This window comes from Myotis myotis, unplaced genomic scaffold (genome assembly GCF_014108235.1).
Source record: "Myotis myotis isolate mMyoMyo1 unplaced genomic scaffold, mMyoMyo1.p scaffold_m19_p_11, whole genome shotgun sequence".
Classification (NCBI taxonomy): domain Eukaryota; kingdom Metazoa; phylum Chordata; class Mammalia; order Chiroptera; family Vespertilionidae; genus Myotis; species Myotis myotis.
Genome location: NW_023416315.1, coordinates 8507628 through 8524853, shown reverse-complemented (window position 1 = coordinate 8524853; position 17226 = coordinate 8507628). Strand labels below are relative to the sequence as shown.

The following is a 17226-nucleotide window of genomic DNA, read 5'->3' as shown; positions in this document are numbered from 1 at the left end:
CTATTACCTTATAGTACTCTGACATGGGCCCAATGCATGCTCACTGCCTGGCTATGACATGCTGCTCCATCAGCAGACAGAGTGGGCTGCATGGGGCAGGTGTGTGGGGATTGGAGGAAGGTGGGGGGACAAAGCCAGGTCAGCGTGACATGTTTGAAGAGCTATTTTTCCTATAAATATATGCATGTGGACACTATGGGTTTGCCTGGAAATGGAAACATAGCTATAAGTGAAATGAGTCTACAAATGTTTGTCAACTCTTACATTTCAGGAACAAGAGCACATACGTGTGTGCCCAGGTGTCCTGCGTGTGAACATATAGACTTTCCACCTGCAAAAATCCATAAAGACACAGGTTCTGGAAACTTAGGCTTCACAACAAAACACATTAGCTCAACTATGTAGCCTGGCACCCAAATTTTGTTGTCCCCCATGAGTAAAATGAAATATAACTGTAGGCGAAGGTAAATGTTGTCAGACTTTCTCAGCTGAGGTACCCCTATATTTCCTGTCCTGCATGTTCTACTTTTGGCATGGCCAGTACCTTTTTGACTCACTGCACTGATATTTGAAATTTTCTACAATAAAAAGTTTTAAAAATTAAAAAAAAAATGCTTGGTTGCTACTCTTGTTAAAGGTGTAAAATTTAAAAAAAAAAGCACAATTGATACTGTTTATACTTGACTTTGTAAAATTTACCCCGAGAACTTTTTCAATACACATTGAATGATCTCTGCTATAGGCAAGACTCTCTGAACACAAAGTTATATACAACAGGAGTTAATCTCAAGGATTATAAAATATGGTAAGAAAAACATAACAGCATGTACTTATCTACAATATACAGTGTGCATGCTACAGAAGGATGTGGGCAGAGGGGAATCATATTTTAGTTAGGATGATAGTGGGAAGCACTAAATATCTATATTGGGTGTAAAAGAAACGGTAAGGGTCATGGTAAGGGTTAAATAAGATAATGTAGGTCGGCCAGTGTGGCTCAGTGGTTGAGTGTCGTCCTATGAACCCGGAGGTTCAATTCTGCTCAGGGCATATGCCCAAGTTGTGAGCTCGATCCCCAGCGTGGGGCGTGCAGGAGGCTGCAGATCAATGATTCTCTCTCTCATCATGGATGTTTCTATCTCTCTCTCCCTTCTTCTCTGAAATCAATAACAATATATTTTAAAAAAGATAATGTATACGAAGTGGTTACCACAATGTACTGCACATAGTAAGTTCTCAATAAACAGAGTTTTTATTAGGGGGAGGCCTGTAGTTGGACCATGAAAGAAGAACAAGATTCTGAGGGATAAAAATGCGGGCAAGAGGTGGAGGAAAAGAAGTATCCCTGAGCAGAGGTCCTGCAGCGGGACCACTGCATGCGTGGGGCATGGCTGATCAAGCTGAGGCTGTCTGGGAGGTTCCATTCATGGTCACGATGACAAAAGGTCAAGACTGCAAGAGCAGGCCTGGGCTGGGTGAGCGCAGGCACAAGCCTGAGGAGTCTAACATTCCCACAGGAAAGAGGGAGCCATTGGAACCGTATGGAGAGGGAGATACGACCAAATCAGAGCTCAAGGAAATGTGCTTAGTTAGTGTGGCTCTGGGAGGAACTGGCTTCCTCGAGTGGGAATTACTGCCTTTAGTCTAGTCCACCGTGCTCCTTGCTGCACCTACAGCAGCCAAGTGCTTTGCACATTAGCTATTGATAGTGATTAGTAAATCAATGAAGGTACCACTAAGGAAGCAAACCAATGAAAGATGGCATCTAGACTTATTTAGGATCGTGAGATTATACAACACTGGATTTCCTAGACAAACTTAATTCTGGTGTATCAGAAACTGTCCATCATTCATATGCCAGGACAAGCCTTATATAAAGAAGAGAGAAGAATAATTTACATGTTTGTGAATGAAATTTTATTCTGTGTTTATGGTCAATGTTAATAATTTCTTTTAGGAAAATTACTCAACTTTGGTGTCAGATGGATACTAGACTTATCGGGGCAATCACTTTGTAATGTCTAACACTATGTTGTATACATGAACCTCATATAACATTTTATGCCAACTGTAATGGACAATTTTTTTAGTTATTTAAAAAACTGCTCAGCCTTGGTAAAAAATATTAACCAAGATACCTGTTAACCTCACAACGCATTTAAACTCTCATTGGGCACGGCTCTTTCTACCTAACAAAAGAACAGAAGCTCAACTGTAATACACTTAATTACAGCAAACATACATGTGTACATGTTTTAAAGTCCATGAAGAGATAAAAAGCTGAGTAGTATGTTTATGTGTATGCACTGCTAATCTGAACATACCCACTACTTAAATTTCTCCAGGAGAGAACCTTGGCCTAAAATCCACAGGAATAAATACCCTCTAAGTTTCTAGTCAAAATGATCCTTAACTATATTAAATGTAGTTAAACACATTAATTAAATTCTAAGTTCAGTTAATCGAATCCCCTAAAACATTTTAAATAGAGACATAATTCACATACTATAAAAAAACACCTTTTAAAAGATGCATAATTCGGTGTCATTTAGTACATTCACAACGTTGTGTAAACATTACTACTATCAAATTATAGAATATTTTCACCATCCTAAAAAGAAACCCTGTACCTGGTAGCCTCTGGCAACCACTAATCTAGTATAGCAGATTACACTAACTACTGCACATGGTAAAAGCATTTTGACATATAAAAAGGAGATGAAGCATCTTTCCTAAAACATCCTCAAACAGTTGATCAATAATAAGATATTCCAAATGACGTTTCCTTATTCCACCACGACCTTTCAAAGAGTTAAGTATGTGAACCTGCATGTGTGAGTTTATGTGAGTGCTTTTTAGGGAGTGTGGTTAATCTCCTTAGAGATGGGTTTTTTTGTTTCTACTGTTTTTGTTGATCCTCACCCGAGGATATTTTTTTCCATTGATTGTTTAGACAGAGTGGAAGGGAGGGGGAGAGATAGAGAGAAATATTGATGCGAGAGAGACACACTGATTGGTTGCCTCCCACATGGGCCCCAACCAGGGCTGGGGATGGAGCCTGCAACTGAGGCACGTGCCCTTGACTAGAATTGAACCCGATCCCTTCAGTCCCCAGGCAGATGCTCTACCCACTGAGTCAAACCGACTAGGGCAGAGATGTTTTTGTTCTGCCAGTTCAGTTGAAAGGAAACTCAATGAGGACCATCCTTGCCACCAAAGCCAATGGCCAGTGAGCTGACGGCACACTCTGTTTTTAACCAGATTCCCTCTCTCAACTCTCCATCCGGGAGATCATGGATGGGCTTCCCAGCACCTTGGGAGGTCAGGTGACAGCCGTGCCAAGGTCAAAATGTTTCTTCTCTCACACATTTCAAGCAAACTGCTGACATACTTGTGGGGCAGAGCTATGTTTCTTACTAACAAATTCTAGGTAACTCCCCTATTTCTACCCAAACTATGGAAGCTTTTTGGTTCATTTCTGGATTCATTCAAGAGAAGGTTCACTGAGGAGCCAGAATGAGCTAGATCTTCAAGAAGTTGGAGTGTGTAAGCAGGCATGCATTAACATGTACACAAAGTGAATCTGAAATCATTTTCTTCTTATGTTTCCCTGAAATTTTGAGGGAATAACTACCTAAAAATAACAGCAACACGACAGGATCCGCCCACTCACCAACCATGAAGCTTTACTCAACGTGTTATCTTAAATAACTGACTAGAAACCATTCTGAGTTTCTGAGAATAACTTCCAAGACCCGCTGGAATACAGAATGTCTGGAAATCATAGTTAGCCAAGGCTGGTTGCTCTGTAAAAGTCTTTTTTAAATATAATGCATTGGAAGATATGACGCCTGGAGAAAGCAAATAAAAATGGCTGTTTTAGTGGAAAGCTGCTGCCAGCTGTCAACATGTGGCTTTGGACTCTATGCCTGGTGCTCACAGGGTCATCCTTCCCATGGATTCATGCTCCTCCTGGCCTAGCGAGTGGATGGAATTCCAAGTTCAATGCTCTTACTGTTTGGCCAGTAGGTGGCAGTTCTGAAAAAAAGTAGAACCTGTTTGCCAGGGGTTTTAAGAAGTTCCCGCTTCGTCAGCATTCTTCTCCAAACCAGGCCATTTTTAGCCCTAGCTCGAGGCCCCAGGCCTTCACCGGCAGCATCGGTGCTCACTCGCGCTGGGAATGGTCACGAGGAAACAGAATGGAACAGGTTCACCTCTCCCTCCACGTATGGCCTCCATGAAGGTTCACTGTTTCTACCCACAACGTCTGGGCCCCAAGTGTGTCTCAAGGGGAGCCTTACCTCATTGGAATGTGTTCTGTTTTGGTGCTTGGCACGATCGGAAGCATTCGAGAAAGCCTTGTTGCAACCTTCATGCTCACAGACATATGGCTTCTCTCCAGTGTGAGATCTCAAGTGTGTTTTCAAGTTTTCGAGTCTCGAGTAGGCCTTTGTGCAACCTTCAAACTGAAGACAACAGGTAAATCTGGATTACTCCACACAATAACAGCTTATGCTTAACTTTCCCTCCAATTGACAGAAGACTGACGTTTGAGGGTCAGCAGCTTTTCAAAACCAAGGAACAAAAGTCCACTAAACTCTGCATTTATTGGGATTTAGTGCAGCTCCAGAGAAAGCATTTCAGTGCTGGTGAACGTCATGGAGATCTTTTCTTAAGAGACCACTCAGTGCAGACAATGGGTTTCATTATCTGCTCATTGATCTCCTTGAATTCCCACTGATTTCAGATTCAGCACCAAGTTCATTATATGGCTTTGTGTGTTTATAAAGGGCCTTTAAGATGTAAAGCATCAGGGCTGAGCAGTGCCCAGTGTGCCTGCCGGGCACCTCAGTGAGAAAAGGCTTAGCCTCCTAGGAGTCCCAGCCTAGTTGTGGGTAGGTTTATACTGGGCCACGAGAACAGACTAAGAGGGAGAGGAAATACTCTACAACTATATAGGTTATATATTTTTTTAAAAGTCAACTTAAGTTTTTAAAATCACAGTTGGCACCGGCTTTTGCCCTCCAAGTCCTCTGACACAATGGATATGGGCACTGGGGCAGGCCCTGTGTCTGTGTGCTCATTTCCAGTGCCCACCACTGTGTCCCAGCCACTGCCTGCCCACTTGCCATTCTGCACAGCTGTGCTGTCCATCCTGCTAGCCACAGGGGAATATTTATATTTAAATTTTCCAAAAACAAATTTTAAAAATTAGTTCCCTGGTTCTAGCCAAATCTCAAAAGCATACAAGAGCCCGGCCAGGGTCACGATTTGATTCCCAGTCAGAGCACATGCCCACAGGTTACGGGCTCGGTCCCCAATAGGGGGTGTGCAGGAGGCAGCTGATCAATGATTCTATCTCATCATTGACGTTTCTTATCTCTCCTTTCCTCTCTGAAATCAGTAAAAAAATATTTTTTTAGAAAGTGCACAAGAGGTACATGTGGCTTGTGGCTACTGTGCTGGATAGCGCACGTGCATCTAGAACACGTCCATCATCCCCCAAAGCTAAGCTGTCAGCATTCTTTCTCCATGTCTCGCTTCCCTTCCATTTCAGAAATCACTTTGACAAACCACTGTATTTATCACAGACGGCGCCCGCCACCCAGCCATGCCGCCCCTGAGCTGGAGTCATCATCATGCACAACCCTGAGAGTATGGCAAAGCACCCACGGTACGAATCCTGACACCCACAGGTGTGAGGGGACCCCCAAGCTGACAGCCTGGACCACCTGTGTACTCACAGTGCATTTGTGAGGTTTCTCTCCTGTGTGTCGTCTCATATGCACCACCAGCATATACTGGGCTTTGAAGGGCTTCTGCTCTCTGGAGCAATCTAGCCACCGGCACACAAATTCCTTCTTCTCTCCATGAATATGGTCATTGTTTATATGCTGAGGGTTGAAAGAAAGCAAGCGAGAAATTGAATAAAAATCTATTAGTAATTTCTAAAGGCAAAAAACAGCAATGCAAAAAATGCCCTAAAGACTCTATGATAACTTTACCCGATTACAGGTTATTTTGTTCTAGTTGAGTATATTTCTTACGTAAATTTGCTCTAATTAATTGTGCGTGTATGCTTCCTAACTAGCAGAAGGGACACTATTGGGAGGGAGCCTGATGTCCCAGGGCATCGGCAGAGCAGAGTTGTGAAACAGGGTGAGCCACACAAGTGCTCTCTGGGTCTCTGTTATTGTTCATCTTCCAAGTGGAGGTCAAGGCTCACTGCCCACAGAGGCGCTCTCCCGCTCTCACCACCCAGGCCTTGGGTAGGGCTGCAGCTGGCTGCGAAGAAGGACACACACATGCGTGCACACAAACACACACAATCTGTAGTAAGGAACCCTCCCCTCCCAAAACAACAACAACCAACAAAAGCACTTCTCCAAGCTCCACTTTATTTCCAACTAGTGGGATTTCTTCTAGAATAAGAATCACAGAGAAGTAAACTGAGATACTGGAGAACCAGGCGATCGTCCACAAAATGCTACAGGTTCTCGGGATCTTGGTGGTCGCATGCACAAAATAAAGAAATGGATGGCCTAGTTCTAAAACGTTCTTTCCAGTTCTATAGTCCTATTAATCCGGTTTCTAAAATGAAGATGAATTTCCCTGACGTCCCCAACAATTCAAAGTTTAGCATCACAAGCCCTACAACTGGGAGACATGAGAAACTTACGGCAGCACCAGAGGAAGAGAAGGTTCTTAATTTGGATCAAAGTTAAGTTAATTACAATATAATTAAAATGTCAGTTATGGATTACTGGGGAAATTTGTGTACTAATTTGATCTTGTGGATTTTATTCTCCGGTCGCCCCACGGTTTTATTGGCCTTAACATAAGGTTTTTGCAAACACCTTCTCAAACATACATAGAAATACAATCACTAAAAACGCGGTGCAATAAAAGGAAGCTCCCCTCGGGTCCCATGAGCTGCAGAGTAGTGACAGAACGTTTAATTACTCTGCTGCCTAGGCTCCTCAGTGAGTGGTCTCTGGGGGCTGGAGCCTCAGATTCCACCATCACAGCCTGCCTTTCCCAGTGACTCCACTAGGCGGCCGGCTGCTGCAAGGAAACAAGGAAGTGAGCCGGGCTGTCTCTGGAGCTGAAAACAGAATGAGGGGAGAGAAAGCAATTAACCATTCACTCTCCTCTCCTTGAGCAGCCCCCAGAAAGCCTGAGGAACAAAGGATGTGGGGAATACAGCACAGCGCACGGGGAGACAGCCAGGATCCTTTCCCAGGCTCTGAAGACAACAAGGAAACCGCACAGAATCACTCAGGTTCCTGCGGTGTAGCAACCCCAGGGCAAACAGGTGTGAATTTCCTATAAAAAGTCAACTGTCGTGAGTATCCGTGTTTGTTAAAAGTCATGCCGGTCTCCATAAGTATATGAAGAGAACAGATGTGCGGGGCAATCTTCAAACTGATGCTTCAAGTACACGTTTGCAGGCCATTCACACCACCCAGGATTGTCCCACATGTGTGCTGACATCCAGCCTTGAAGTCCACATGGCACAGAGGGGTTCTATGAATTCTCCTTTCCAGGGAGAAAAAAAATTAATGGTCACACAAAACCACTCCATAACAATTATTCTTGGTTCAGTTTTTTTCCAAGTTGCTAGAAATAAAGCTCCTTAGATTGATATACATGAAAAGGAAAGAAGGAAGGAGGAGGGGGGGGGCAGGTAAAGTTAAAACTGTAAACTGAATCAGAATTTGGGCTGAGTGTCTATTTGAGGCCAGGACGCACATCTTTTGGTTTCAAATTCTCTGTCATTGACAAGTGTTCCTGGTACTTGGTGGAGCCTCAGTAAAGGAAACTTTCGCCGGACAAAGTAAATTGTACTGTTGATGCATTTGCTTATCTTTTCAACCTCATTTTATCTAGTATCCACACAATAAGATTTTAATATAAGGTATTAGATTACTTTAAAATAACATACCATCAAGAATTCAAAAGAATGAGAAAGATAGCCAAACGTGAACCCTGTTTTGCTGCGTAGAATACAAGGAACACAATGGGACCGCATTCACCTCTCGCCTGTTTGTGGAGACTGCCACTGCACACCAGGCCCCGTGCTGGGGAATCAGACAGACATGGCTCCTGCTCGGAGGAAATTACAGGCCACTGAAGGAAACAGGTAATGACTCAAGTTACTATACAATTATAGTTGTAATCGGTGGCATGAAGGGAAATAAGAAGGTTTTATACAAACAATGAACAGGAGATCACATCTGCGTGAAGCTTAAGGGTTAGCTTCTCCAATGAAGTGCATTCAAAGTCGGGCCGCAAGGGTGAGTGAAGACCCGCCTGGGGTGCAGGTGAGGTTGGGAGCGGGGAGACAGGAGGCACCATTGCAGAAAGACGAAACAGACGCACCTGCAGAGGACAGAACTTGGGGCATTTGAGGACCAGAGTGCAGAATACGCATGGCAGGAGAGAATGGGCCAGGCAGTCACCAGGGGCCCGGGGGATACCACTGTGAGAGCCAAGCTTGGCCCTCCCGAAACGCAGTGTGCAGGTCAGGTCTCCAGCAGCTAGACTGCGGGATATGCCCCCGGAGAGAAGTCACATGCACCCCACCAGAAAGCCAGCACCTGGACGCCAGCCCTGACAGAGGAGGGCATCAAAGGTAATTGGCTTTACTCAGGGGAACTGGGATGACCAGCAGGGAGACACCAAAGGCAGCCAATGAAGTAAGAGACTCTTGTTCTGTTCTCCCCAACACACCTGAGGAGACAGACTCTAGAAGGGAGGGAAGAGGTGAGGGTCAGAGCCAGAGCACACACCCCCAGCTCCTGAGTGTATGCCTGGGTGTTACAGGAAGGGGAAGCTCTGAAGGGGGGCATGAGACTGGATTGTTAAACTGGATGGGCTTTAGTGACCTGGAGAGACAGACAGATTGTAGAAGATGCCTACAAGGTGCTGGTACCAAACTGAGACAATATCTGAAAATCCTAGTGATGGGAGTTCCGTGCCAATCAGCAAGCACACCCCAGTGTTACGTCCACGTGACCGGGACGGGGCAGGTCCTGCACTAGACAGTGGAGGCAACCTCACTTTCAGCCCCCATAGAGGAGCCTGAGTTCCACCTAACGTGCTTTCTGTGATTTTTTGAAACTGTTCAAGTGCCAATTCGGATGGAGACCACAAGTTCTTGTTCTTGAAATGAGTTCCATGATCTCAGCCCGCAAGGACCAGGTCCACCTTGCTTGTCTTTATGGTCCAAATGCTGAGCCCAGGAGGTAACCAATTACTACAAAGAAACACAGAGCCATCTTTCTGTCTCTCCAGGTTGCTCAAATGTATTTTAAGCTTCAAACATTTCCTGGAGCTGGATTTCGGGTGAAAATTAAAATTCTAAGAAATCACAGACTTTACACGGCCATAGGTCCTAAATGTTTACTTTTCTTGGCAAGCTGCTTTGGCCTCTGCCAGGAGTGCGCGCGCAGGCTTGTTGCAGGGCAGACCTTCCGTCGCAGTGGGAACAGCACGGTGGGCAACGGAAGATGCACCCACACCAATTCCGGATGAGCTGTGTACATTTGGACAGTTCAGTCCACCTATTTGGGACATTATTTTCTCATCTCTAAAAATTAGGACAGCAATTTTCACCTGAAGTGCTACAAGAATTTTAAAAAATGTATATTTATTGATGTCAGAGAGGGAGAGAGAGATAGAAACATCAATGATGAGAGAGAATCACTTATTGGCTGCCTCCTGCACTCCCCACCCTGGGGGATTGAGCCCACAACCTGGGCATGTGCCCTGATCGGGAATCGAACTGTGACCTCCTGGTTCATAGGTCGATGCTCAACCACTGAGCCATGCTAGCTGGGCTGCAAGTATTTTTAAAGCATGCAATACCTCACTATTTAGTTGGGGGCACGGACCCCTTTTCCCTTAGATTGCCAACTAAAAAAAATGACAACAGCCAACAAAACAACAGCTGTCCGGTGTGAATAAATCAAAATTATACCTATTTACTTTTGTGAGATATTTGCAAAAATGTATTTTGGTGTGCTGCAGAATTTTAGTAATTAGTTTGTGTGCCATGAGATGAAATAAGTTGAAAATAGCTGCATTAGGATGATAAACTAGATCAGGTGTCAGCAAACGTTTTCCGTGGAAAGCCAGGGAGTAAATATTTCAGGCTTTTTGAGCCAAAAGGTCTCTGTTGCAACTCCTTACTTACGCCACTGTTTCAGGGGAGTAGCCATAACAGTACAAAAATTATGGGCACAGCTGTTACCTGTGGACACCAAAAGTTTCCCGTGTCATGAAATACTCTTAAAAAAACACACACACTCTTTTCCCCCCAGTTGTTTAAAACTGTAAAAACCATTCTTAGCTCACAGGCCGTGCGAAGCCAAGCTGGGGGCCTGTAGGCCACGGGCTTGCTCACCCTCAACTGGATGACTTCGAAGCTTCCTTTGTGGAGTCGCATAGCCCATGACTTTCTCGGTCAAGGTGGCTCTCAAGCCCGAGAAAGTAAAATTCGAAGGAGATACGTTTCAGTGCCAGAGAAAAGGAAAGGCAGTAGGAAGGGATGAAAGTCAGAATCCTGAGCTAACACAGGGGAGGGGTTAGTCCAGACAGACTTACCCCTTTTTGCATCGTGTTCCTGGGGCCGGGTGGACAAAGCACGCATTCTTTGCTCACCGAAATCCCAGGTAGCTACGGAGACTAATACACAGTAAGTTCTTAATATTCAACAGACAGACGGATCCCAAGAAACTGCCCTGAAATTCAAGGGGCATGTTGTCATTGAAAATTTGACTTTCTAGCAGTGAAACCGTTAGTCAAATATATAAATAATTTAATTGGAGGGAAAATAAATGCATGATTAAATTCCAAACTAATCTAACACAAAGTCTTGCCATTTGCCAGAGGCCCAAGCGCCAGAAAGAGATAGATGGCGTAAATTACGGCGTTGTATGCCAACTCTCTCAGCGGGACCGCTCAGAATAAACAGGTGAGGGGGGCCAGGACCAGGCAAGACATGGGAAAGGCTGAGTCCCACCACTGAACTTCCCGATGGATCCATTTCGCCATTTTTCCAACAGGGATTATAGGCTTTTGCCTTAGGAAACTGTTGGCTGATGAAACAAACAAAAAAAATAGCTCAGGAGCCCACCGCAAACCAACAAAAGCGAGATTTCACAACTGCGACTTCGTTAGTGGCTGGATGAGCCAAGACCCAGTGCCCCTGGCTCTTCCACTCCCACAGAGCTGCAGAAGCAGAGAAAGGTGGGAAAACCTCTCTGCTGGCCTGGCAACTGAGGCAGCTGAAGGTGCTACCTTCTTCAAAGGGTTCTCTCTGGGAAGCCCAGTCCTCAGGGGCACCCACCGAGGCTGAGGCGCTGCCAGAAGGAAGACCTGAAGGAAAACGGGCCAGGGAAGCCTTTCCTCCTCCAGCAGCACAGAGGAAGCCCTCCCTAGACTCTACTGAGCTCGTCGGGGTGCTCTCCTCTGGCTTCGTCATTTCACTCTGAGCTCGGAGCTGCCGGTTTTCCCCCAGTCTGATTCCTAACCCTGTGTTCAGATGAAGGGCATGCGTGCAGCCCATAGAGCCCAACCGTTCCCAGCTCTCCAAATATAGCTGCTGTCATGCAGGTCGTGACCCCTGGAAGCCTCTGCCTTCTTTTGTCTCCCTCTCCTTCAGCTAGACTCCCCGCAGATTCTCACTCAGAAAGCACCATGTTTCCCAGTGGTTAGAGCATCAGCCTGCACATAGGAGGGTCGTGGGTTTGATTCCTGGTCAAGGGCATGTACCTGGGTTGCAGGTCCAATCCCAGCCCCTGGTAGAGGCAAGTGTGGGAGGCAACCAATAGATGTGTCTCTGCCACATCTATGTTTCTCTCTCTCTCTCTCTTCCCCTCTCCCCTCCCATCCACGCTCTCTAAAATCAATGGGAAAAATATCCTCATTCCTCCGGCGAGGATTAAAAAAAATAAAAAAGCACAGTTTTCTAGATGCATCCCCCACTTTAGGTGACGTGTCAGAGGGGAAGCCACAGCATGGCTCAAAGATCTGTGTGGAAGAGTTGCACATCCCCATTCAGCTCACTAGCCAGGCGACACACTAGTCAACAACTGCCGTGCCGTTTCACGTGGTTCACTCTTTAAGTTAGTCAGCTGCTTAATGTCAGGAAGGTAACTTCCTCCCACGGTTGTAATGAAAAGATTACTGTTGAGCACGTCCCAAAACCGTGAGGACAGGAGACACTCATCTTCCATTTCCACGTGGCTCCCTGTGCGTGTACCTGGCACACCAGTCTTTCCCACAAGACAAGGGGGCTAGGAAAGCAAAGAGCTTACGTAGCGCTCAGGTAAGTATGACCTCTCTCCAACACAAACACCCAGGTACACACAGTGTACACACAGTGTCACTGCTTGACGAGAAAAGGAAATAAAGACTTGGAAAGCGGTGCATTTCATATATGAGTACCCAAGACAATGGGGCTGCATTATGGGCTTGCGGGTCCGCTGGAGCCTAGAGCTGCATGTAGGACGCTCAGTTTTATTTCTGATCCATCCCTTTGCTACTCTTCTCTGCATCTGGCCACACTAACATGCCACTACTTGATGCCATGATTGGTTTTTAAAAGGAAAGAAGAAAACACACATTTCCTTCTCAGAATATCAAAATGGAAATGTTTGATAGTTTATAAATGATTTCACATGGGCTACCAGGTCATTAGCTCATAAGCAAAGTTGAGTTAATGAATATGTTTAACAGAGTTCAGTAATTTGAAGCTTCTAAGGATTTGCTGAGGAGTACATTAAGAAACGCTTCTTTGGCAGAGGATGGAATATGAACAAGTAAACAAGTTTAAGAAAGCTCAATTTTCAATCAACCTATTACTATCTCTTCACTTAGTAGTCCAGAGATATTTCTGAAAAGGGGAAAGAAGGAAAAATAACTTAGAATCAATTAAAATTTAATTTATATTAAAAATAATTTGCTAGAGAGATTAAAATGCTTTATCTAAAAAGGAAGCCCTCTACAAGAATCCCTCAAAACGTTCCATCTGAAATGAGGCACATGCCTTCTTGTTTTATCTATTATTTGATACATGGACCATTTTTGAAGTTTTACAACTGTCATGACATGGATTCTATTAGAGACAGGCTGTGATTGGATTCCTAAAGGCTTCACTAGGCAGGAGCAGAAATAAGCAGGAATCACAGACTACCAGGGCTGAAAGAGGCCCTATATCTCAATATGCACTTTAATTTTAGATAAATAAAATAATTTAAATGGTTTTAGTGGCACCCATCAATCTTCCTAGCAGAATCTTTAAAAAGCTGTAGCAGCTTGCTGCGAGAGGGATCTTCATTGAGAAGCAGATCTCAATAAACAACTGTTTCAATTCACATGACCTAGTAAAAATATCTACATTTATTTCAGTTTTCTGGTAAAACGATAAAATTATACAGTAAATAAAAGACTCAAGACACTGGTTACAAAACTGAATTCTCTTCACAAAAGTAAAATATTTTCCTATTTCTAACTTGTAGATATTAAGAATTGGGGTGAGATCACACAAAATATACTTCTTGTCGACGGTTATTTAAATTTTGCTTCTAGGTGCAAATCTGTAACAAAATTATTTTCTTTTATGTGAAAGAAAGGCAAACAAAGTTCCTTAAGAGGGTAAATGTTTTGTCCAAACAATGGGCTTCACAGTACCTCCCTCACCCCCACCCCCAGCCCTACCAGAGTCAGCTGAACATGTATGTTCCACTGCAATGGAACTTCATCATTCACATTTAAAAACAAAAGTGTACAGAAAGGACTGACATAGTGAGTGGCATGTGCTAAAACACACATGAAATTTGACAACATCATGATAATTAAAAGAAACCAGTCACACAAAAAGAACAACTATTGCACAATTCCATTCATATGAATGCCCAGAATAGGCAAATCTATTCAGAAAGGAAGCAGATCAGTGATTGCCAATGGCTGGGGACAGATTGGGAGATGGGGTAATGAAACATATTATAAAATGGATAGGGATAACGGTTGCACAACTCCGTGAATAAGTAAAACACACTGAATTGTAATATACTTCAAATGGGTATAGGAACTATATCTCAATAAAGATGTTACCCTTCCACCCCTCCAAAAAAAGGAAACCACGACAATGTACTTGGTGATGAACTCTGGTAACAATGGAGACTGTGGGGGGAAATAAGAAAAGTGGCCCTAGTCAGCTTGGCTCAGCGGATAGAGCGTCGGCCTGCAGACTGAAAGGTTCCGGGTTCGATTCTGGCCAAGGGCACATGCCTGGGTTGCGGGCTCGATCCCCAGTGGGGGCTGTGCAGGAGGCAGCCAATCAATGATTCTCTGTCATCATTGATGTTTCTATCTCTCTCTCCTTCTCCCTTCCTCTCTGAAATCAATAAAGAAATACATATTTAAAAAAAAAATAAGAAAAGTGATGGCGAACAGCCAGGTTAAACCCAACATTCCCCAGGACTGTATCTAGCCTTGGCAGACAGACTAGGGGTTGGGCCTATCAAATGACTTCCCACAGAAGCAGAAGGCGATACGCATCTTTATCAGAACTTCTGTTCACTCTCACACACACACACACACACACACACACACACCCCACAATATCCAGACAGACTGAGTTAAAGCAGAACATACTTTGATGGCACAGTATTTCCTGGTGGATTTCATACTGAACTCAGAGTTAACAATCTGGGAACTTCACATAAATGATAACTTCTCTGTATATTCCTTCCTCATCTTTCAAGTTGTAGAGATGAGTGGGAAGATGGAGAAAACTCAACTTTGTACAGAGTTGGAAACAAACCTAAAACATTATACACTAATATTAATTCAAGAAAGTTCATACAAAATAGCACACGATTTGGAAAAACTGGTTATTTTCTAACAAATTATACATTCCAAAATTCACTAAAAACTCATAAAAAATTCAAGGCCAGTTAATTCAGAATCTCTACATTGTTGGTTTGGTTATTACCCTGAATTACAAAATAACTAGATGTAAACATTATGTAATTTGTGATATAATTTATTTAGCTGATACTCTCTCCCACGAAGAAGGGCATGTGTTACTGGTCCAAATTCATGAACACAGAACAACAGTATATTGCTTAATATTAAGATGACCCAACACTTAAATTATAGCTTTTGGAAATAATATTTTAAAAGCAAAATATAGGAACTAATAACATCAATTAATGTGATTTACGTTTCTTAGATAAAAAGAAGACATCTTCATCATTGAAAACGGGTTAAGGGCCCATAATTCCTTGCAAGAACTGTAAAACTGCTCTCTCACGGTTTTATTCTCTGGATTCTAACTTTACTAAAACATAAATGTAACCTTTCTCTTTCCAGAAGGTTCTTTTACAGTGTCTTAAGGTGACTTTTGTTAAAGAACTTCTCAGAATTTCTTTTCTGAAAGGGCTAGTATTTAAATCCCATTGACATTTTTTTTTTATTTTTTTTATTTTTTATTTTTTTATTTTTTTTTTAAAATATATTTTATTGAGTTTTTACAGAGAGGAAAGGAGTGAGATAGAGAGTTAGAAACATCGATGAGAGAGAAACATCGACCAGCTGCCTCCTGCACACTCCCCACTGGGGACGTGCCCGAAACCAAGGTACATGCCCTTGACCGGAATCGAACCCGGGACCTTTCAGTCCGCAGGCCGACGCTCTATCCACTGAGCCAAACCGGTTTCGGCACATTTTTAAATATAGATATAAAGCGGTTGAATCATAACCCCCAAACATTCCAAGATTCTGCTTACATCGTTTCTACAAGGATGTGGGCATATTTAATTTTTTATCTTATGCTTTTAAAATACCAACGTTTGCTTTAGCCAAAATAACTAAATCAATCAAAGTAAGTGGCCAAAAACGAAAACACACACTCTTCATAAGCAAACTGATTGGGGACCTAGTCACCACAAAGAAAACTATTCATAGTTTAAACAAGTAAGAATTTATTAGTATCCATTTTAAGAATAAGAATACTAAACTCAGCCAGACACGATAAAAACTGTGTGATCACGGAACGAAACAATTTAGAAAACCAGTCTTCAAAAAGACATCATCTATTTCATTTCTACAGTGGACTAACCCACCCAGCACAGTGAGGGCCAGCTCTGCGATCCCAGCTCTAGCTCCCGAGGAGAAGCAGGCAAAGCCCCACCTTCCCGCACCTCACCGGCTCCTGGACGGAGAAGGAGGGTGAGGTCAGAGGGTCCAGGAAAGGGGCCATAAAATGCCACCTCTCCCAAGGACGACATGGACTAGCCACTCACATGTATGGATCATTTCTATGTATCCAGTATATCTGGGAAGCATTGCCATCTAAAGGAATGGCATTTGTTGCCAAATCAAATATCTCAGATGCCAAATGGCATCCCACCTTGGGGGTCTGGACTTCTGCCATGAAGGAAAAGGAGGATTAATGTACACTCTTTCCACCTTGTATCTGCACAGCAGTCACACTCTTCAAAAACATGCCGCCCTGGCCCCGTGGCACAGATGGCTGAGCATCATCCTGTACACCAGAAGGTTCGATTCCCAGTCAGGACACATACCTAGGCTGTGGGTTTGATCCCTGATCCCTGGTCAGGCACATTCAGGAGGCAACAAATTAATGTTTCTCTCGCATTAATGTCCCCAACCCCCTCACTCTCTCTAAAAATCAATGAAAACATATCCTCAGGTAAGGACTTAAAAAAATCATGCTTTTTTTTTAAAAAAAAACATATTTTATTGATTTTTTTACAGAGAGGAGGGGAAAGGGATAGAGAGTTAGAAACATCGATGAGAGAGAAACATCAATGAGAGAGAAACATCGATCAGCTGCCTCCTGCACGCTCTCTACACTGGAGATGTGCCCGCAACCAAGGTACATGCCCTTGACCGGAATCGAACCTGGGACCCTTCAGTCCACAGGCTGACACTCTATCCACTGAGCCAAACCGGTTCGGGAAATCATGCTTTCTTTTGTTATAAAACTTGAACATTTGGGTGAATAGGTATAATAATATAACAGCACATCTTACACTTTTAATTGCAACCTCATGTCCTCCACATTACTCAACAATGATTCTGAACATTACAACATATCAACCCTAAAAACTACATACTGTTTCACAGGTTTTGATACCATAATTCTGATGACTATAATACTTGTTAAGATAATAACAAAAATGTATTTAG

General features: G+C 43.5%; 1 protein-coding gene across 5 annotated transcripts in view; it reads right to left on the bottom strand.

The window, feature by feature from the left end:
- The window catches only part of GLI3 (GLI family zinc finger 3), a 274177-nt gene that overhangs the window by 9914 nt on the left and 247037 nt on the right, over positions 1 to 17226 (bottom strand). For 4 of the 5 annotated variants that reach the window (XM_036327432.1, XM_036327429.1, XM_036327430.1 and 1 more), the window contains 2 exons: positions 5745 to 5894; positions 4302 to 4466 (listed from right to left, as the gene is read on the bottom strand). In XM_036327432.1, coding sequence (XP_036183325.1) covers positions 4302 to 4466; positions 5745 to 5894 — 315 coding nt within the window. The remainder of the gene's footprint in view (positions 1 to 4301; positions 4467 to 5744; positions 5895 to 17226) is intronic. The other variant, XM_036327431.1, reaches the window with a different exon arrangement.